Source organism: Haplochromis burtoni, unplaced genomic scaffold (assembly GCF_018398535.1).
Source record: "Haplochromis burtoni strain Fernald_Lab_line unplaced genomic scaffold, NCSU_Asbu1 Contig_234, whole genome shotgun sequence".
In the NCBI taxonomy this organism is placed as follows: domain Eukaryota; kingdom Metazoa; phylum Chordata; class Actinopteri; order Cichliformes; family Cichlidae; genus Haplochromis; species Haplochromis burtoni.
This window is the reverse complement of record NW_024582595.1, coordinates 166,194-188,082: the sequence shown is the minus strand read 5'-3', so window position 1 is coordinate 188,082 and position 21,889 is coordinate 166,194. Positions and strand designations below refer to the sequence as shown.

The 21,889-nt window shown below is 41.1% G+C and overlaps 2 protein-coding genes across 2 annotated transcripts; one reads left to right on the top strand and one right to left on the bottom strand.

The window, feature by feature from the left end:
• Positions 1 to 137: 137 nt before the first annotated feature.
• Positions 138 to 6,137, top strand: rrp8 (ribosomal RNA processing 8). The gene is made up of 8 exons (XM_005937521.3): positions 138 to 336; positions 455 to 572; positions 699 to 954; positions 2,396 to 3,200; positions 4,745 to 4,874; positions 4,960 to 5,066; positions 5,151 to 5,247; positions 5,587 to 6,137. The coding sequence occupies exons 2-8, from the start codon at positions 468 to 470 to the stop codon at positions 5,698 to 5,700; spliced, it is 1,614 nt and encodes a 537-aa protein (XP_005937583.1). The 5' UTR covers positions 138 to 336; positions 455 to 467; the 3' UTR covers positions 5,701 to 6,137.
• Positions 6,138 to 6,523: 386 nt separating this feature from the next.
• On the bottom strand, positions 6,524 to 20,346 carry si:ch211-149e23.4. Its single transcript, XM_005937522.2, has 14 exons — positions 20,225 to 20,346; positions 17,577 to 17,891; positions 17,063 to 17,371; positions 13,065 to 13,349; positions 12,843 to 12,978; positions 11,883 to 12,046; positions 11,516 to 11,797; positions 11,085 to 11,384; positions 10,703 to 10,987; positions 10,460 to 10,622; positions 9,504 to 9,664; positions 9,270 to 9,345; positions 7,665 to 7,692; positions 6,524 to 7,558 (listed from the first exon to the last, which is right to left on the bottom strand). Exons 1-14 carry the CDS (start codon positions 20,289 to 20,291, stop codon positions 7,412 to 7,414), a joined length of 2,718 nt encoding a protein of 905 aa, XP_005937584.1. The 5' UTR covers positions 20,292 to 20,346; the 3' UTR covers positions 6,524 to 7,411.
• Between the last annotated feature and the right edge of the window lie 1,543 nt (positions 20,347 to 21,889).

Genomic DNA, 21,889 nt, shown 5'->3' with positions numbered 1-21,889 from the left:
ATTTTTATTTTAACTATTTTTAAGTTGTTTTTAATAATACAACTTAAAATCCTTAAAATTAAGAGAAGCTGAATGTTTATCCACGTCATCACGGAAAACGCCATTTCCCAGATATCTCCAGTGTGCTTACGTCAGTTATGTGCGCCCGTAACTCTGTTTTGCTCCCCTGACGCGCATGACACTGAACCAACGTGGCTTTTGCTTGAGAATAACTTTATTTCTTTTAGGTATTACGTGTAGTTACACGTTCATTAGATAAAAAGGTTTCATGCAAACAGCGGGAAGAGTTCCTCTGACACGTAAATCAACTCGTTTTGCTGCCTGAGAAACAAACTCGTGAGTAGTTCAGACATCATATAGGACTATAGGTTAACTCTCTGATAGCAAAGAAGTGCGCTCGAAAGAGTTTTTCATCTCCAGTAGTGGTTTACAAAGGTGTGCGTTTTTCTAAAAGGACACACAGAAACATGTTTAACGAGGATGAAGACTGGAATGATGAAGAAGAGGGTCAGATCTTGAGTAAACCTGCCCTCAGTAACACCAAGAAGACAAGCAATGGCATCAATGTGAAGGTACGTGTTTCTTTTGCGCTTACGGAAAACTTTTTATTCTCGCAAAGCATTACTATGTTTCTACTTATGGTAGTCGCTACTCGTTTTAAAAATATATTATTCAACCTGCTGTGATCCTCTGATCAGCCCAGGGTTGTGGGTAAAAGCAGCCTGATGCGGACACTGAAGACTCTGGGGTCAGTACCAGAGTGGAAGAGCGACAACCATAAACAGGACAGTGATGAAGACTCCGAAGAAGCTCCATCAAACATTAGGACAAAGAAGAAGAGAAGAAAAAAGAGAAAACTTGCAGAAAAAACAGAGGAGCAGCAAGAGAACACAGACCAGATCTTAAAGGAGGAGAAACCTGCACCAAAAAAGAGGAAGAAAAACAATAAAGCTGGTGAGTAATTAGCTGGTTATAAGCTTAGAAATCTGACACGGTGGTTTGCCACTTTAGAGTTTTTAATCCGGCATCTGTAATTGGAGTGTTTGGATGTACAGTATTGTGCAAAGTCTTGAATCACATCTCATTTCTTTGTATTTTTTTAAGAAAATGAGAAATGAGTTCATCTATTTAGAGGTCGCCACTGCAGGCCATTTGTTTCCATCTCACCCTGTCCCTAGCATCTTCCACTGTCAACCAACCCTCTGCATGTCCTCTGAATTCTTCCTCTTTTTCTCCTGCCTGGGAGTTCCATCTTCAGCATCATTTGTCCAATATGTCCAGCATCCCTCCTCTGCACATGTCCAAACCATCTCAGCCTTGCCTTGCCTCTCTAACCCTATCTCTAAACTGCTCAGCATGCTCATATCTAATCCTGTCTAACTTTTTCACTCCCAGTGAAAATCTTAGCATCTTCAACTCTGCCACATCCAGGTATGCCTCTTATGTTTTTGTCTTAAAACTCTACATCACAGCAGGTCTCACTACCATCTTAAAAAATTTCCCTTTCACGTTTCAGGCTGTCCTTCTGTCACTTGTCTCTACCCAGCCTGCACTCTCTGCTAGTTATCTGTTGTTTTTGATGATCTTGCCCTGGTCTTTTAACTTGTCCACCTTCATGACCTCTATTTCTTGCATCTTCACTGTTACACATGTGCCCCTCTCATTCATGTATTCTGTCCTCCACCTCTCCGGGCTCTCTTCCACACACTCACTACAGATCACAGTGTTATCTGAAAACACCATTGTCCATGAGAATCCTGCCTAAACTCATCTTTCACCACTGGAAACAAAAAGGGAGTCAGATGTAATCCAGTCACCACATTAAACCTATCTGTGCCTCTTACCGCACACCCCACCACAGTCTCTGTGTCCTCATTCATGTCCTGGAGATCTTCACATACTTCTGTCCATACTATATGCTTTCTCTAGAGCCAAATAGACACAGTGCAACACCTTCTGACCTTCTCGATGCTTCTCCATTGTGGTGCAAAAATACTATTTTATGTCTGTCAATCTGTGTTATCTTTGGCATTTCTTTGTAGATTCAATTCAATAAATGGGGATAAATTATGCTCTTGCAAAAGGCTGCAAGTAACAATTCAAAATTAGTTGTGTTAGATGTCTTTCTTTGCCCTGAAAATGGTCAGGTGGAAGGATAGAAATGAGTGAAGAAGCAGCCAATGTCCAAAGAAAAACTTAAGACTTAAGTCTTTCAGAAAGCCCGGAGAACTATTGCTCAAGATCACTACATCATTGCAAAAGTCTGGCTCCTTGGAAGAAAAACTTGGGAGAAATTAGGGGTCACTGAAGACTTTTGCATAGTATGTAGTACCAGCCTCAATCTTTCCTGAGTGTAAAATATTGACTAAACTGTTTTTTTGTTTTCTTCCAAAAGGATCTTCAAAGGCAAATGGCACATCTTCAGGGGAGGAGAAGAATAAAGAAATGACTGAATTGCTGGTGAATGTAAACAATCCACAGAACACAGAAAAGATCAGCAGAAAACAGTGGAAAAACAAAATGAAGAACAAGAGGAAATGTAAAAATAAATATCGCCAGAAACAGCCTGAGGAGGAAGTAAATAAAGTAAAGTCTGTGGGTAAACATGAACTAAAGGAAGTAGTTAAACCTGATTCACATAGCAACAGCAACACTGGCAAAAACAAACAAAAAAAGAAAAATGAGAAACACCCTGAGGAGGCGAGTAATGAGAAAGAAACAAAGTGTGTCCCAGTTCAGAAATGTGTGCCTGAATCTTCTGCTGATGGATCAGAACAGAAAACATGTGAACCTGCAGTGGAGATTAAAGTGAATCAGCAGCAGTTCCCCATGAAAAGACTGAAACCTGAGCAGAGCAAAGCTCAGAGTCTGAAAAGACAGAAGCTGCAGAGGATGCTGCACAGCCAGGAGACCGAGCACCACGAGACTCCTGCAGAGCAGGAAGATAAGCCAGCAGAGTCAGAGGAAGAGGTGAAACAAGACCGCTCTGCCTCCCTCAGGTCCCGGATGGAGCAGCGGTTGGAGGCCGCTCGTTTCCGCTACATTAACGAAGTTTTGTACAGCACGTCCAGCGGCGAGGCGAAGCGTATGTTCAAGCAGGACCCACAGGCTTTCTGGATCTACCACAAAGGTTACACGGCTCAGGTTCAGAGGTGGCCCGCCAATCCAGTGGACGCCATCATCTCTTATATTCAGAAAAAGTGAGAAGCCTTCAATTTTCTGTGATGCTAATGCATGAAATAGAATTTTGCCCACAACCAAGGAATCTCCATGATTACAAATTTATAAAATTGTGTCAAATTTTTCAAATGTGTATGCCTATAGCTGGCATACACCTTTTAACCTTTGGGCCAGTAGAAGCTGTGATATGACTGTGAAACAATCAGGTAATATATCCATGAAGTATAAACACTGAAATGTTTTAGAATACAAAGAGCACAGCTGGGAATATCCATTTATTTAAACTGCTTTAGCATTAATTGAATTGGGGGTTGGAGCATAGACCACTTAAAGTGCTCTCTGGTCAAGAAAGTGTGAGAACGCCTGATAATGGCTTTGCTATAACAATCCTTGGGCAGCGTTTCAAACAGAAACAATTAACCTGATGATAACAAAGCCCACCTCTTTAAGACAAGTTCATGTGATGAAAAAGTCCCTTGGAGGCAGGGAAAAGCTCCAGAAAGCTGAACAGGACCTCTGAGCACAAAAGGTTTAAAATTAAATCTTAAATGTCTGCACTGCAGTGTGTTGTCTGACCGAATAGGTTGGTTTGTCAAACTGTGCACTGATGGAATTGTGCTTTAAGATCTTTTCATCACAGGATGATCTTTAAAGTGGGTCTTTGATGCTCATTTCCACCTCCATACTTTTTCTTGGACTTTACTAGAGTTGCTTTGCCTGATTCACCCTTCAAAATAATACTTTTGATTTAAGCCGCTCTGTTCGTCACCTGTCTAAACAAACTATTTTATCTCCTTTCCCTTTAAACCAACTTTCTCCTGAATTGCAAACCATCTTAAGCACAAGGACTGGACAGCAAGGCTGCGATTTTCACAGAGCTGTGTGCCATTAAACAATGTGACATTGTGCATATATAAAAAAGAGAATAGGGAGGGGTTTCTGTCATTATTAGGCATCATATTCACACTAATGGAAATCCTCAGTTGGGTTCCTGTCTGCATAGAGCATGCAGTGGGGTTGAGACACCCACTGGCTCACCATAAATTCACCTGCAGCAGAGATCACATCTGCTTCATTTGCTTCAAACATTTGTGTTCTCACACGCACTTGTGTTTGGTAATGTCTGGAAAAAGTTCAATGTTTGCAGTGCATGTGTAAAACTGCTTAAGACAGGAGATTCTTAATCACCTCAGCTCAACATCTGAACGATTCATCATATTTTGAGCAGAAAGCACGGTGTGCTGTGTACACTGTTACTTTCAGACTTTTCCCAAAACATTTCCAGACCATCTCTGTTCATCTCAAGAGTAAGAAGGAATTCTTCATGTAGAACTCCGGATGCTGACATCATTTATCCGCTGTAAACGGTAAACAGAAGACATTACTCTGCTGCACACTCCCGACAGCGAGGACTCACGCAGCTGATAATTTTGCACTGTGGGTGTTTAATCGATGCCTGGTTTTGCTGCTGTGAGAAGATTGCCTCGTTAACATCAGCGGTTTGTCAGAAGACAACAGTTCTGACTAAAAGAAACACATCTACTGTACTGTTTTCTTTTTGCAGACCTTCCTCTCTCGTGGTTGCCGACTTTGGTTGTGGTGACTGTAAAATAGCGCGCAGCGTGAAGAACAAAGTTCATAGCTTTGACCTGGCAGCCACCTGTGAGCTGGTTACGGTCTGTGACATGGCCCACGTGAGTGTCTTTCTGCAAAATACAGACACAATTGCACTGCGATTGTCGTAAAATGGAACTAAAATGAAACGCCCCGTGTCTGCAGGTGCCTCTTAATGACGCCTCTGTGGACCTCGCCGTGTTTTGCCTGTCCCTCATGGGGACCAATCTGGCGGACTTTTTAGCAGAGGCCAATCGAGTGCTAAAAAAGAGGTGTGACAAGGATTCTGCATATGCATGTGTTTAATGTCGTGCACACACTGTGTTTCTCATTGTTTTTTGGCACCTTTGTTGCAGAGGAGTCCTTAAAATAGCAGAAGTGGCAAGCAGATTCGACAACGTGCGAAACTTCATCACTGCACTGTCAAGTCTTGGATTCAAGATGGTGTCGAAGGTGAGAAAAAGGGGTGATGCTTGGGACCATGTTTACAGGAAAACAAGTACTTCTTCCTTCTTTGAAAAAATTAAAGCATGTCACAGTTATAAGATGAAGGTCTGAATTAAACATATAAATATATAATATTTACTGTGTTCAGGTGTATTTTCTTTCTTTTGTCGTTGTCCTTTTTAAGAGCCTGTTGCTGAAAAATGCTTAATAAATTTGTCACAAGTAGATCAATGTCATCTAAACAACTGAGTCTGAAGAACACTTGGACCACGTGATGAGTAATAGCTTAAACATTCATGTTTGTCTGCTAGAATTACCGTTATTTTGTCTTTTTCTTCCTTTCAGGACACAGAAAATAGTCATTTCTACTCTTTTGAATTTGCGAAGACGGGAAAGACTCCAGAAAATCTGAAGAAAGTTGGACTACAGTTGAAGCCTTGTCTTTACAAGAAGAGATGAAGATGTAATAGGAATTCATAAACTTCTCTGTGCATCAGTACATAACTGGACAATGCTTCACGGGGTCACAGTTAATATACACTTAAATGTATCATATTTTTTGGTATATTTTTGATTATTCCTTTTGCATTTTGTTATAGATACGTGATTTTTTTTTCATGTAACAGAGAGGTCTGTTAGTCTTTATCATCAGTATCAACATGGACGCACATTTTCTCATCACACAATGCACAGATCATTGATTGTATTGTTTACTCAAATACTGTAAATAAGAAATGTTTTTACAGTCCTGGAGTAAGTCACTGCGTTGGGTACAAAATCAAAAATGAAACTCGAGGCTGCTTGGTGACAGAGTTTTCTAAGAGAACTCTGTAAGTGCTACAATTGCTGTGGGAAAACCTTTAAAAGTCTTTAAAAATATAAACTTTTAAAAATAACTGTGTGTGATGTCTGTGATCCTTCAGACCCAACATGTCGTTCCCTAACCCTATTACAATTACTCTATATGAACAAACAACTGACTCCATAATTATTTTCCACAAGAGGGCATAACAGTGCTGCAGAGAAGCTGCAGTTCAGTCTATTTACATCTGAATCACACATAGTACAGAAATGTATTTATAGCTTCACTCCTTTTGTCGTAGCAGATGGTCCTGACTAATTAAGCATTGCAAAGACACTAGAAGGACTTTTTTCATGTTGGAGCAGTGTGACAGTCATCAGTATGTGGGACTGTTTGCTGTGCTTGTAATGAGTTTGTTAAAACTAAGAAGTTAAAGATGAAAGATATTTACTTTGGAATCACTTTATTGACAGATCAAAAAAAAATATACATCTGAAAAGAAACTGTAATAATGAAAAATTCAAGTAAGATTTCGTTTTTTTCTAAAAGTGCAAATTTTATGCATTTGAATAAAAAAGCCAGCAGGTGCCCCAAACTGCAGTTCCTAAGTGCTTCAAAAGTGAGTGACTCATGTTGAAATATTTACAGGATGGTGAAAAAAAACAAAACAGTTTTGATTTCTATGGATGCTTTTCCCTTTCATAACAACTCAAGGGTGGATGCATTTTGTATTTAATTTGGTATTTAATTATTTTAAATAAGTCATCCATCTTATTACGTTGTGTGGGTCTGCAGACATAGTTGTAACCTGTTCTGTCACAGAACTGGACTTTTTGTGCTGTCTAGTATTATGGCCTGATAAAAAGATACTATTAGCTGCCCCCTTGTTCTCTAGGGCAGGTGCTTTAATTTTCCCATAGGGGTTTGTGTCTCCTGCAGGAGTCTAGTATTATGGCCTAATGAGTATTTTATTAGTCTGTGACTTACTGCTAATTACCAGATATATTACAATTTATGAATATGAATAGTTTGTTAGCACTCCACCCTCTAGTACAAATATGTGAGGTCATGGCTCAAAAAGCTATTGTGGTTACGCTAACACAGAGGCTTCAGAATGTGGAGTCTAGTATCAAGGGGTGACTACGTACATCCTTTATACAGTCTTTAGTTTAAACAGTAAAGTCATCAATGCTAATCTGCTCAAAATCTCACATTATTCAGGATATATACATACACAGTTTTTTACTTCAATGCTACAGAAAAACAAAACACTTGGAAAAAAAGAGTGCTACAGTTCCACTAAGATGCCACACCTAGTTTGTGCACAACTGGATGTGGTTTAAAAAGCCCCGCAAAGCATTGTTGTCTTCACACTGTACTCTTGACGTCAATGACTATGGAGTAATTGACCATAGGAGTGCCCTCTTTGCTGTCTTTTTCTGTTACTGCTGGCTTTTTCACCTCAGGGGAGCCGGGGTCCTGCATGAGGGATGTCAAGGCTGAGAGATACTCCTCCTGAATTATGTGGAGACAGATGGAGATACGGAGGAAAAGAGTTCAATTTAGTTTTGGATTTGAGACACTTAGCAAAGCTGGAGAAAATTATCATATTTAAATGTACCTTGTGCTCTTTCCTGCTGTTTCTTTGACTATAAAACAAAAAACAGAGGTTGATGGTGAATTATCTCAGTCTGGTATGGCAACCTGACTGTGGCAAACAGGAACAAACTGGACAAGATTGTCAGAACAGCTGGAAAAATCTCATTAGATAAACTGTATCACACTGCTGCCTTACAGAGAGCTCAGTCTATTGCTGACTAAGAACGCCCTCTTTAATCAGATTTGATCAAATGGCCCCAGGACAACATTATAGGATGCATTTTGTGCCAAATCCAATTAGTATAGTGAATAACAAGATGCTGTGATGTGATTTCTGTAGTTTTGCTAATGTTTTATGTGTGTATATGAATGAATGACTCTTGATGACTATCAGTATTTTTTTATATAAATTGATTTGTGACTTGGTGAACCAAAGACAATTATTCAGTTCAATTTAAATAAACCCGTTTTAAATTTTTTTTGAGAGATTTCACCACTAGATGGCACTGTGACATAACTGGCCACACCGAGTCAATTCAAATAAGCAAGCTGCAGAGGTGAATGCATTATATGTGACGGGAATATCAATGAATACGAGTGGTGACCCAAGCCTTCATCATTGATCTCTGGTGTCAAAAGCAGACGCTCACTTTGTACACTGCGACCTCAGTGACACAAACCCAGTGATGTCCTGCTGCTGACAAAAAAAATGTCCCCATGCAGCACTGGAGATGAGGGAAAGAGGAGTGGGGGGTTGACATTAGTCCCAAAATAACTTTCCTCTGTGGGGAGTCATGTTTTCTTGTTGTTCACTGGGTGCCTGACCTTCCCAAATTAACTTGACAGGACCCTCCCACTGGAGCATGGGATAACGCGCCTAGACTCCGTCAGCCAATGGCACCTTCACCAAATGTTCCGGTCAGAGTGACAGGCGCATTGAAATAACCTGTAAACCACTCTTGTGCAGCTCTATTCACAGCGGGGCTTGATCTGATCCTGACAGACATTCTTGTGAGAAGTTAGATTTGGCAGTGAATGTGGAAATGTGGAAGCTTCTGGAGGCAGAAACCATTAACAGTTCTAGGACTGTGAAAGATATCCCACATCAGTACTAAAAGATGTGACTCTTTCTCCAACAGCAACAGGATTAAGAGATGAATTTGTGGATTTTTTTCCACTGGTGAATGGCAACTTGAATTTTATTATACTAATAACTTCCGAACATGTGGACCTTCTGCACATTTCACCTTCCCTTTTGCAAAGTGTCGGTGATGATAATTGGCCAGCGAACAGCAGTCTGCTGCACAAATTGCCAGAAGTAACACCGCTAAAAGCCAGAACAGGAAACTGGAAAATAAATCTGTTTTTCTGACTGCCTAACAGCCTCTACCTGTCTGCAAGCAGGGCTGTGGTGGCAGAGGCACCTGTCTGCTTCAGCCACATTACTTCCTGTTTGTGAATAACAGCTTGGTACTGGGGTTTTGGTTAGTTGGGTTAACGATCCACACATCCTGTTTGTCTAGTACTCTCTGTACACTCTGTGCCATCGGCAACATTGCCCTCATTTGCCCGTCAGCGCATCACCTGCCGAGTTGCTGTTTGTCACCTGTGGAAGCGCTTAACTCACCAGCACACACAGAGGATGATGACAGAGATAAGAACGAGGGCTAATGCTGAAGAGATGCAAATCATGGATGTGAGAGCTGCAACACAAAGCACACAAAGAAACTGATATCAGCTAAACATCTCAGAAAACCTCACAGTGAAACTGGTTACGCACGTAAGCATGCCGATATTATCAGGAGCTCTCTGTTGTGTCATGTTCCTCTGAGTGCAAAAGCCCATCATGGCAGACACGTACCGAGCTGTTCAAGCCTAGTTGTGACTTCCACCTGAAAGCTGACTGTAGCAGTGTGGTGACAGAAGGATGCCCAGCAGGTGTACAGGCCTTTGTTCAGCTCTGCAAGCTCTGACTGGAAGATCATCGCAGATCCCTCCGTTTGCACAAATGAGCCATCACTCCTGAAATACCAGGGATTTACAACTGAGTTTCTCTTTAAGTGACATTTTTGGGGAAATATAGCCATGCGCTGTATTGCTGAGGGTTAAAAATAAAACTCTAATCACTCTAATGTCTGTACAGTAAATAGGAGGCTGTAGGTAACTGGCTTAACTTTGCTTACAGAGTGGAAGCAGGGAAAGAGCTAAGCTGGCTCTGCACCACTATCCCTAAAGCTCACTTTAACGCTTCACATTGTGCCAAAAACCCCAAAACAAAACCAAAAGTGTAGAAGTTTCCATTATAGACATTACATGCCAGATCATTTCTTAGCTGGTAAAATCATCTGAAAGACTGAAAACAGGTGGAAAGTTGGTTAAGAAATCTCTGCACATTACTCTGCATTACAAAAGTTGTTCACACGTGGTTACAAAAATCAACAAAAACTGTACAAATGGACAGAACCAGGGTAATTATTTGCCTTTATTTAAACGGTAAAATACCCCCTAATAAATCGTGCTCTATGACAATGTGTTGCTTCTTCTACTTCCTCTACTACTGTGGGAACACTCAATTTTGTGTGTTCACAGGAACTTCCTGATCATGATTAGGTGGTAGATAACAGATATACCTCCTGCCAGCTGAGACTATAATTGGACAGGCTACTGTTTTTTTGACAACAGTAGGAAAGTTAATGCACCTGGTACTAAAGGTACTGTTTTACTGTTTCTTAATTGTGGGAGCCCAGATTTTTGTGCAGTGCACTATGTTCAGCTTCCTCATTGTGAACAGGTGGTTTGAAACACCGGATACAGCACCTCTTACAGCTGAGCTCGTACTCTGGCACGTTGCCTTCAATTTCGAGCAGTATTTTCTGGTTGTGACGATTCTTGTCGAGGGACAGTCTGTATACAACAGGTTGATCGCTGTAGCGGCTTTGCAGAGGAGTCGTGAAGTTCAGGACTCTCAGAGAAGAGATATCTGGCAAAAAAACAGTAGAAATATTTAAGATGAACTTTGTGCGTTAGTGTTCAATCGAGTATTGTTTCTGTTGCTCTTACAGTATCTGGGCATATGAACAGTCCTTCTCTGTGTGACCCCTGGTTCAAAATGGTACACACAAGTCAGGTTTTGCCCCTCATGACGGTTCAGCGGAAACTCATAAGTCGCCCTGAGATTCATTGAGTTTCTTTCATATTCTGAGTGAACGGAGGTTTGCCTTTCGTTTTTTTCGGGAAGGTCCCATGCAAGGTTTGTCTCGAAACACTCCCCTATGCACTTGCACACTGCCAGCCAGAGATGAGAGTCTTGTTGTCTCACCACAGATGCGCTCAGCAGGGGGGCTTCTGAAAAAGAAAAGGGGGGTGTCAGGAAGGGGATGAGCAACCGCGTGAGGTTGTCTGTGTCATAGAAGGTAATATTTCTAAGAAATGACTAGCGTACTGTGCATGGGGATGTTTATTATTCTTTCCTCTTCTGCCTCCAGGCTCGGATGCTTTACTATGCAAGTCAAATTCTGACCGGCATAGAGAGAGGACAGGAAGTGCACAGAGCTGCGAGCGAATACCAGACCATCAGCCTGCTGTTTGGTCTCCACCAGGCTATCGATGCTGTTGTTGGTGTTCCTTACGTGCCAGGTTATAACTGCTGCCGGAGGGGCGCTGTCCACAGAGCATTGCACCTTTGTGTACTTCAGACCTTGTCTCCACTCAGTGCTGATGTTGACGGTGATGTTAGGGTGAGCTGTGCAGGAAAGAGAAGTTAAACAACAGGAAGTGGAGGGCTTCCACTTGATGAAAAAAATTTAATCTATGGCCACATATATCCGCTACTGATAAGAAATTAGGGTTGGTTGGTTGATTTGTTGAACATACCACAAAGAGGGAGTGTTATGCTTCTGTTCTCTGGTTTTTCAAATGCTGGGTGATTTATCACACACTCTGCAGTGAGCTCCCAAGGCAAGCAGGGAGGGAGGAGTACAAACCCCCTGACAGAGTGGCTTCCATTATGAGAAGTGGAGTTGAACCAAAAGTCTTCAGACACACCCTCTGGTAGAAGCCAGGACATGTTGGCTGCAGGAACAGCATCATCTGCTGAGCACTCAATCACTCTGCGTCCATCTTCAGTCCGCAAATCAACTCGTATTGTAGGAGGAACTGATGGGAAACGTATAGAGAGAAGAGTTCACATCAATATTTCATAGTCAGATAATAGAGAAGGTCAAAGCAGAGTTTCACCTACCTTGTTGTATAGGTTTAACAGTGACATTGAACCGCAGCACTGCTGTAAGGTGCTGATAGGAGAAGGTGCATTTGTAAAGACCAGCGTGTTGAAGATCCACAGGGCCCTGGAGTCTCAGGCTCTTGTCCACCAGCTTCACACTCTCAGGCAAGGGGCCATCATCTCTGGAGGGCAAATATGCAAAATATGCAGGAATTCAGAAATGTTTTCATTTGTCTTAATATAAGAATACAAAAGGAAAACAAAGCTTGAATAAATAAACATTTGAATCAGAAAATGTATCTAAATATGGTTCCTGCTTACAGTCACTTGTGGTTTTTATGCCACCAAATATGCCACCACTGAAACTACCTACATATCCTGTGGAGGATGTGTATATTCTTTCTCTGTATATATACATGAAAAAAGTGTGACTGAAGCTTGTTTTTATTTTTGTAAAAGCATATTATTTTTGCAGGTACTGTTCATTTTTGCTCCTTTTCTTTTGGTTATGTGGTTAGTTTCCCAAATATCTGAACCAGCCCATCCAGCGCCAACAAATGTTTCTTTGCAGGTTACTCGACCATGACCTAAATTCACTCAGTTGCTGATTAGATATTTGCACTGATTCACAGATGAACAACTGCACCTAATACGGTAAAATAGGGAAATCAAACACAGTACGAGCACTTACTGATGAATATACTTCTTATTTTGTCATTAATGGGCAATTTCCCCATACTTTTTTAATAAGTCATTTTTATCTGTCTTGCACATTATTTTCCATTATTTGTGCACAATAATGGAGTGGACTTACTTTGTATCAGATTCTCAACCTTAACCTTCCCTAACATGATGAATTTCATCATCATGCCAGCTCATAACGCAGTCTGTCTGTTATAATTATCATTTTTAGAGTTCGAACGCTTCTATAATTTATGAAATTGATGTAGTAGTCCTTTGACACCAAATATTTCCTACTTTTTGCAGGTAACATTGTAGCGTGGCACGTTCCCTTCGACCTCGATTCTGATAACAGCTTCAGTCTCCTCTTCCTGCAGCTCCACGTCATTGCTGTTCCCTTCCAAGTCTGAGTACAACTGACCTGGAGCCAAATCTGTAGATTTAAAAAAACAAAAACAAACTCTGTTCCTCTGTTACCTCTTGAGCATTAGCAGTTTGTTCAACACTGATTGTACTCACAGAAAACTGGCAGTGTTAGGGCTTGTGACTCCTTTTGTGTAAATTTAGGATGGTCAAACACACAAGTGATGTTGTGACCCCCGTATTCTGTTACGGGGAGGCGGACTGAGACTCTCTGTATGTCTGAGTCTGTGTCGTTCTCTCTCGCCAGCTCTTCAGCCGTGTTCAAAGCCAAAGAGATGTCAGTGTCAGGTCTCCCTCCAGATGAAATGCAAGAGACCACCCAGAAATCATTTCCGTCTTCTTGCTGTACCATCTCTGCTTTAATAGTCACATTTGGCCTTGCTGCAGAGCAGGAAGAAGGGCGAGAAGAGTTATTTTTCACAAGCTCTAATGTTTTTTCCAGCAAATTAAAAAGTCAGATAGCAAGTAGAGGCTCAGGGTGTTTTGGTTAAATAGGAAGCTGGGGCCGGATGAGCTGAATGTTAGCTAAACACACGCCATGAGGAGCTTCTGCTTGGGTTTGGAGAGTGCTGACTTAGGCTTATCACCTGTCCCATCTGTTGGCTGAGCTGCAGCTGAGAGCAGATGTCTGGCCCAGCTGCTACCCAACCAAAGCTGAGAGAACCGCAGGCTTTAATACGAGGAATCAGCATAGATCTTTTACGTATTATCAAACGTATTATCAAATACGTAAAAGTTTTGGTGTTACGCAACAGTCAAATGCCTCTAATGAGCAAGTGGGTTAACACCTCATAATAAATTGGGTGCTGGACAGGGGTGTGCACACATTTGGAGTGAGTTAATGCTCTTTGGCTTTAAAAAAAATTCAATCTGTTTACACATAAAGTTATGTCTGCATTTAACCACTGCAGTTTGAAAATGACCTAAGCTGCTGTGCTTCAGTGAAGTGGAAATGTATTATGGACAAATGAACTGGGTGGTGTGGCTTACGTTAATAGGACTGTTACTAGGTCTGCCACTGAAAGAGCGGTAAGAGGCTGTAATGCTGTACATATTAGTATGATTGTATGAAGAGAGCATTTAAAGCTTTATTACCAAACATATACAGTGGTGTAAAAAAGTGCTTGCCCCCTGATTTCCGATCGCCTACTTTTTGTATGTTTTTCACACTTCAATCAGATCATCAAACAAAAATAATACAAGTAAACACAAAATGCAGTTTCTAAATGAAGGTTTTTATTATTAAGGGGAAAAACAATCCAGAACTACACGTCCATGTGTGAAAAACTAATTACCCCCTAAACCTAAACCTAACTGATTGGTCCACACTTAACAGCAACAACTAAGATCAAGATGTCTGTGAAGATTCTCAGTCATCCAGGTCATCGTAGTCAAAGGAGCTTGCAAAGAAAAGCGTCTGGACTTCTTTAAGTTGCTTGAAGACGTTTCACCTCTCATCCGAGAAGCTTCTTCAGTTCTAAGGTCAAATGGTCGAGAGTCCCAGATATAAACCTAGTGGGAGTAACCCCCCACAGAGGGACAAAAGGACCCCCTGATGATCCCCTATGGCTCAGGCGATTAGAGGATCATCAGGGGGTCCTTTTGTCCCTCTGTGGGGGGTTACTCCCACTAGGTTTATATCTGGGACTCTCCACCATTTGACCTTAGAACTGAAGAAGCTTCTCGGATGAGAGGCGAAACGTCTTCAAGCAACTTAAAGAAGTCCAGACACTTTTCTTTGCAAGCTCCTTTGACAACTAAGATCAAGCATTTGTCATAACTGGCAATGAGTCTTTTACAGCCATGTGCAGGAAATTTGACTCTCCCATCTTTGCAAAATTGTTCTAATTCAGCCACATTGGAGGGTTTTCAAGCATGAACTGCCTTTTTAAGATCATGCCAAGGCATCTCAATCGGATTCAGGTCAGGACTTTGACTAGGCCACTCCAAAGTCTTCATTTTGTTTTTCTTAAGATCTTCAGAGGTGGACCTCGTGTGTTTTGAATCATTGTCCTGCTGCAGAACCCAAGTGCACTTCAGCTTGAGGTCACAAGCAGATGGCCCGACATTCTGTGGTGAATGAACGTGGTCATTTACCACAGCAAGTTCCAGATTCTGACGCAGCAAAACAGCCCCAGATCATCACACTACCACCACCATATTATACTGACTGTTTTCTTGGGTTTTCACTTTAAATTTGTGTGATTCATTTTTGAATTTGCATCTTTGGTGAGTGAAATTCATGGACTACATGGTGTTTTAAATAGCCAGCAAGAGCCACTAATATAGATGCAAAAATATGCTGATCGACATACAGCTTCATTTAGACTTCTGTGTTCATATGTAGTAATCAGAAACTCCTTTTATCTCTACACCACAACCTGCTGTGTAATTCAAGTTGTTGTGACGGAGTTCTGGTTATGGGATAAGTTATGAAGTAGGACGTAGTTATGAAGTTATGACGTAGATCTGATTTGGGTGTAAAAGTCAGGCAAAAATGGCCCACAGCTCCCCTGCTCTATGACCACATGAAAATCTGTAATTTTAAGTCTTACTGAATAAAAATTAAATGCATTTAGCTTTTATCTTTCTATGTTAGGATTTGAAGTGGAAAAAGCAGGTTTAGGTTGCTTCGAGCTTGTCATGTCTCTGATCAGTGTGATCACCACCATCATTGTAAACAGATGGATGGCAGATCATCGGATTCAGCAGCTGCTCCTACACTACATATGACGACAGTCCATGTACTAAGGGTATTTATTTGCTGGGAAGAGAGCAAGGAGCTAAGATTTATTAAGTTAGCAATGACATGTACATGACATGGTGAAATTTTTCATCCTGAGTGAAAGAAAACTTTTAAAGTATGAGAAATCTTTCTTGCTTTGGTCCAATACCAGTAGAGCTAAAGCATCTAGGTGTAGTTAATGATCTGACGTCCTGCCTTTGCCTGTGAATACTGACAGTGTGAGGGGTCTCATCATGGTAACCACGCTTTCATGACAGTCAGTGCAAAGTTGCTGAGGTATAATGTTTGTTTGCTTTGTGGTTGCTCATTATCATTACTGACTCTATAACAGTGTCAATGAGGGTTGTGCTAAAGAGTGAGTCTTTGCAGGTGCACTAAATTACAGTGTGGATGGTTTTATATTGATGTTTGCTGTATTAATCTGTCTTTCCTGTGAGCTCGGGGTTTCTGTATGTGTGTTTAGCCTATATTTTCATCTGAAATGTTTTTATTATTATTATGCTTTCATAGACCAAGATGATATTTTATATATATATTTTTTAATTTTTTTTTTTTTAAAGTTTTTAACTTACAATCATGAAAAACTAACTTATCATTTTATCAGCTCTGTAATAACTCAGAGTGCTGCTCTGCTCGTGTTGGTCATCCGCACTGCACCCTCTAAATGCAACATGTTCCTGCAGCTCTGCAGTGCTGTGGATAAAACAGAAAGGTGCTGCCCTAAAAAAAACAACAACAAAAAAAACCCATATCATGACCCAAATGCTAAAATGCTCAGTGGACCTGGGAAGAACTGCAGAGTCAGGTAAAGCACGGACTCGTTACTTTGACCCCCCGTCCTGCGCTTTTTATATCAAGATATTGGTTATAGCAGCTTTAACGATTTGATGAAATCTATGAAACAAAATATCGTGATTAACTGGGATGCTGGATTTTTAGCTTTAATGTTATGCAGTCGGATTTTCACCAGGTCAACAGATGCAGGTGCGCATCTTTTGACCTGCTAGACTTGAGCCATTAAACTGTACACTGCACCATATTACAGTACTGTTATTAATTAGTTACTGGGTCGTTGCTTCATTTTTGCTTCCATATACTCAGCTTCAATGGAAGAGCGCATTCCCACATGAATGCATAGCACTGTGCAACGTGATTTATGGTCTGTCACTGTGCATGTGGAGCAGAGTGAGAAGGAACAGGCTGCGTAAAAACTCAGCAGGAGAAAGTTATTGTGTTGCAAGATGCTGAGTCATGATGCATGATTGCAAACGTATGAGTGGTAATGCAACACAATATGTCACCACCTAGCAACAGGGACATAAAAACACAACAACTCTGATGCTCTTACTGTAGGTTTCCACCCTAACTGTGGTGACCGCGGGCTGTGGGAGGGTCCGGTGTTCAACCACACAGGTCACGTTGTCCTCCTCCTGCAAGTGGGTGGGAAAGCGGAGGACGCTGCTGACGGTGAAGGTGTCATTTGAAGGAAGGGTGTTATTCACAACCTCGATGAAGGGGAAATCTGAAGGAGGATACCCATTCACCAACCAGCTGATCTGGGGCTCAGGCCTGCCATTGATGGCAGAGCATAACACGGACTGATAGTGAGTCCCATTTATGGTCTCTGCATTCAGAGTGATGTTGATTTCTGGTTGAACTGTGAACAAATTGAAAAATAAACACGTTGAGTGACATAGGCATGTCTCAGGATAATAATGCATCTGTTTAATTAAAATCTGGTGGTGCATCAGTTAACACCTTTTAATTTTAGAACTGTTTGTGGCAACTTCATCGGGCTTATTTGTTCTCACAGAGGTGAGTCGATTATAGAAAAGAAATCACATGTTATTGGCGTAGCTTACCTACTACAGTGACGATTACAGTGCCAGTGTAAGTATCTTCAAGTGATTCAAACTCACAGGTGTATTGTCCTTCTACTTCCACACCGGTCACCCTAATCTGAATTGTGAGGTTGGTGAGAGAAACTGGGAGTGAAAAGTTATCTCTTTGAAATGGTCTCCCATTGATAAATCCTGCCAGTCGCTTTTTTTTTTTTGAACTGATCTGTTGTTTCCACCCGCTGCTGTCAACAGGATCGTCACCCAGATAGATACAGCTCAGATACATGTCCTTTCCCAGGACTGCTGTGATGCTCTCAAAAGGCTCTTCACTCGAACCTAATGAGAGATCAGAAGTTCAGCTCAGAGATCTTGAAACTGAAAACATTGAGAAAGCAGAAATGCCTTGAGGGGGAATGGGTTTGATGAGAGGACTGGGCACAGGGTGATAGATGCTACTTGTTGTGTTGACTCAGCCTATTGTCTGTCGCTAGTTAAGTAAAACTGTGATCAAAGAGGTAGACTAACTAGGTCTGTAGTGATAAACTCCTCAGTCATTTCTCAATTAAAAAAAGACATAAAATCGTATAAAAATAAGGCTAAAACAGACAAACAGACTATATTTAATTTGTTACAAGTAAAAGTAACTGAAAAGAAAACTGGATGAAAATGAAAAGTTTAAGGCTCGGTTTGAAACAGAGGAGGCAGACTGCGTCGACAACGAGCAAGCTTCCTTTTTTTAATCCACAAAGTAACACAATCCAACAGGAAAATCCAAAAATACAAGGAGTGAGGAAACAGGAGAACACGAAGAGTTTCAGAGGGCAACACACAGGGAAGCATACACAGGGAATGTGACGATGATGAAGACGGGACTATTTATACACCGAGGGCTGACGGCAGAATGAAAAACAGGATGAGAATGAGACACAGGTAAAAGTAATTAACACAGGTGAAGACAGTCAGAGACGGGAAGTGAAACTAATACATCACATGAAAGATAACCAGACCTCAAAGGAAGTAGCCAAAAGAGAAAGAATAGCAGGGAGGAGAAGACTCTCAGGCACAGAAAGATGACAGAGGAAACTATAAGTCACCCATAAAATAAACACAGAAATTAAAGACTCATTCGTAATAATATCACCAGAAGCAAAGCTCACAGTCTAGAATAATAAAGAAATTAAAACAGTATTCCCAGAATTTAACAGGCCCTAAACTGAAACCCCAAACCCTAGGATCATAATATTTTTAAAATAAAAGATCAATAAAAGATTAAGCGAATTAATTGTCTTCACTTTGTAAAATTCTGGTAAATTATTTGTTTTTACAGAGAAAAAGCAAAAGACAAGAGGTTAACTTGCACACAATGACAGTAATAAATAAATGCAGCCTTGTCTCCTGCCTGTGTATCTGATGGAGGACTCCATTATGTTAATGAAATGAAAACCATCCAAAAGAAGATCCACACCCAGACAGGGTCCTCTGCACTGTTTAGAAATCAGCCACAGTTAGGGCATTTCACAGGAGAGGGCATTTAATATAGGCTGGCAGGTTTTAGCACTCTCAGAGAGGACAGTGTGCAGACTTTAATGCATACCAAGTCCCCTTCTCTCTCTGCTTCCTCCCCAGACTTCATCAAAGTGCACTTAAGGACACAGCTTGCTCTACCAGTCAGCTGGAGCCAAGAACCTCTATTCAGCTTAAGGTACATGATGAGTAAAATGACGACAGCTTACTGCTGCACTACTTCATTGAAAACCTCTTAATATGCAGCCGGCTGCTGCAGTCTAAACTGTTTGCATCAAGCACTGTTAATGCTGTTGGTCTTACTATACATCACAGCAAATGGAAACAATGTGGAGAGGCTCCAGAGCCTTTTAAGAGGAAGAGAAAGCAAGAAAGAGAAATAAATATGCTATATCAGTTCAATTATGCCTGGTGGGCTCGTAATTCATTTGCCCTTGCAGGTTAGTGCCAAAATAAATGTCAGCCAAGAATGGAGAAGGCACACCTTAAGGATACAAACTAAGTAATAACTGTGAAAGAAAAATCACACATTCTTCTACTGCATCATATTTCCTGAGTCCCAGGGGCTTCTTTTTCTCACCAGACAGCAACAATGCACCAGTGGCACAAAGCACACCTTCCTCTGCAGACTAGGGATGTGGTAAACAAATAAAGACTTTCGACTTTAGAAAATGAAGCTCTTTCACACGTTTAAACTTTCATCTCCAGCTGGAAGTCTCGGTGACTCTGCAGAATGAAGGACTGCACCAAATCAAAGGGAAGAATCTTTAAATAAGTACAGCCAGGAGAGGGTTTTCCCCAAATGTTAAAGACCTCATATATTAGTTTTAAAAGCCTGTAAAAAAAAATGCAGTGGTCACACCGAGGAAGCGCATATGATTCCTAATAAAGAGTTGCCTGCCAGGTTGACATTACAAACATACAATCAGGAATGTGCTGCAGAAAAATGTATTATTTAGAACTTTGTGATGCATCCAGTGTGTAGTTTTATTGCTCATTTGTAATTATAGTTGGACTAATCAGTAAGGAAAGCCAGTAGCACTGCTGGGTATAAATGCCTCAGGTTAAACAAGAGCTTAAGGTCCAGTAAAATGAACACATAAACAGCTGATTGCAACAGATGGATTGTAACTCTGCAGACTTACCCAGAATTTCCAAAGAATGAGCAACATGTAAGAGAAGACCCAAAATCAACAGCCATGAGCATCCCATGGTGGTGTCATTGACTGAAGCAGAACTATAGACCAGCTGTATGCAGGGCACATGGTATTTAAAGGGTGTGTGTATTATGTGGTTTATGGTTTATGGCACACACCCTCTACAGCTGATATTCAGTTGTGTGAGCCTTGCTGCCACTTGCACACCTACAGACTGTACATGCGCGCGCACACACACACACTTAAAAGCAACTTCTTCAGTTTGCAACAGTAGGTGTTCTCTTGTGTGTTTTGCATATGTCTTACAGTTCTGTTTTTGTCAGCATCGCTATACAGGATGCGTCTGTTCAGTTACTCAGACATATAGCACAGTATCTTGGGAAGTGGTAAAGCTATGCATCCCATCCCGCCTGGGGCCTGCAGAGACTGCCTGTCTGCGAAACAGCTCGCTATCATTCATGCCCTGCAGTTTGTGAAATCACTCACTTCTGGTCATTGTTTCGTGGCATAATGCTCCTCTAATTCATTTTGACTCTGTGTGTTTTATGTTTCTTCTTTCTTCTCTCAGCATAATTTATCACCCTACTAAAAAAAACCCCAAACAATTGTGGTAGAGAACAGCGAATCTTGCAGAGGCTCAGCAGTGCACAGCTTGTCAGAGGTTGCCATCTTTCTCTAAAGTTGATTCACTTTGGCACTGACTCATGTGGACCACAAGAGGAAGACAGTGAATGAAATGACCTAACCGAAAAATTTCTGTCAACACATTTTTTTTTTTTTGATCGTGTGGTTTGTAACGGCTGTTTTTGAATTATCCGGTATGAAACTGCCACCCATAGTGAGAACTTTTATAGGCTATGAAACTGGCTTTACAACAAAGAAAATGGTAGATATCTCATCCTTTTTCGCTCTCTACCTCACATACTCACACACCCATACAGAGTAGTGTTTCCATTACTTCACAGGACTTTACATTTCCTGAAGACTCCACCATAGCTACTACTTGTCTAACCTAACGCTTACTCTGACCTTAAATCAAGTCCCCACCCTAAAATTGACATATTTACATTATGTAGAGGAGCTTTTAACCCCAAAAGGGAGGCAGCTCCCTGAACTATAACAGTGTAAACAGATTTATGGCAAATGAGTTAAGCTGGTTTTATGGTCCTGACTTTGTGTCTTTTTATGTAGCGCTAAGGCTACTCAGAGAGAAAAAATATTGGAAATTAACCAACAGCAAAGTTATGGAGAAGAACGTCCTTGCAGTTCTATAAAGATCCCTTCACGATACGTCTTAGCTCTTAGTATTATTCTAGCTCATAGTGTCTCTTAGTATTTAGTTTTGACTCACGTCTCTGTTTGCATTTGAGTCCATTTTCCTGATTCAACCTTTGGCCGTGACAACGAGAAACCCCTTCACAACTGCCAACCAAGTGAACAACACTTTCCAGGATGTAGGCATATCAATATCAGTGTCTACACTAAAGAAGACTGCATTAAAGTAAATACAGGGGTTTACTGCAAGGTGCAAGCCACACATAAGCCTCAGGAATAAAGAGGTAGTGTCACTACTGTGACACTACTGTTTATTGCCTGGCAGAACATTAAAAATGAGGAAGCCCAGCATCTGGTGACGTTCTTTTTTTTTTTTTT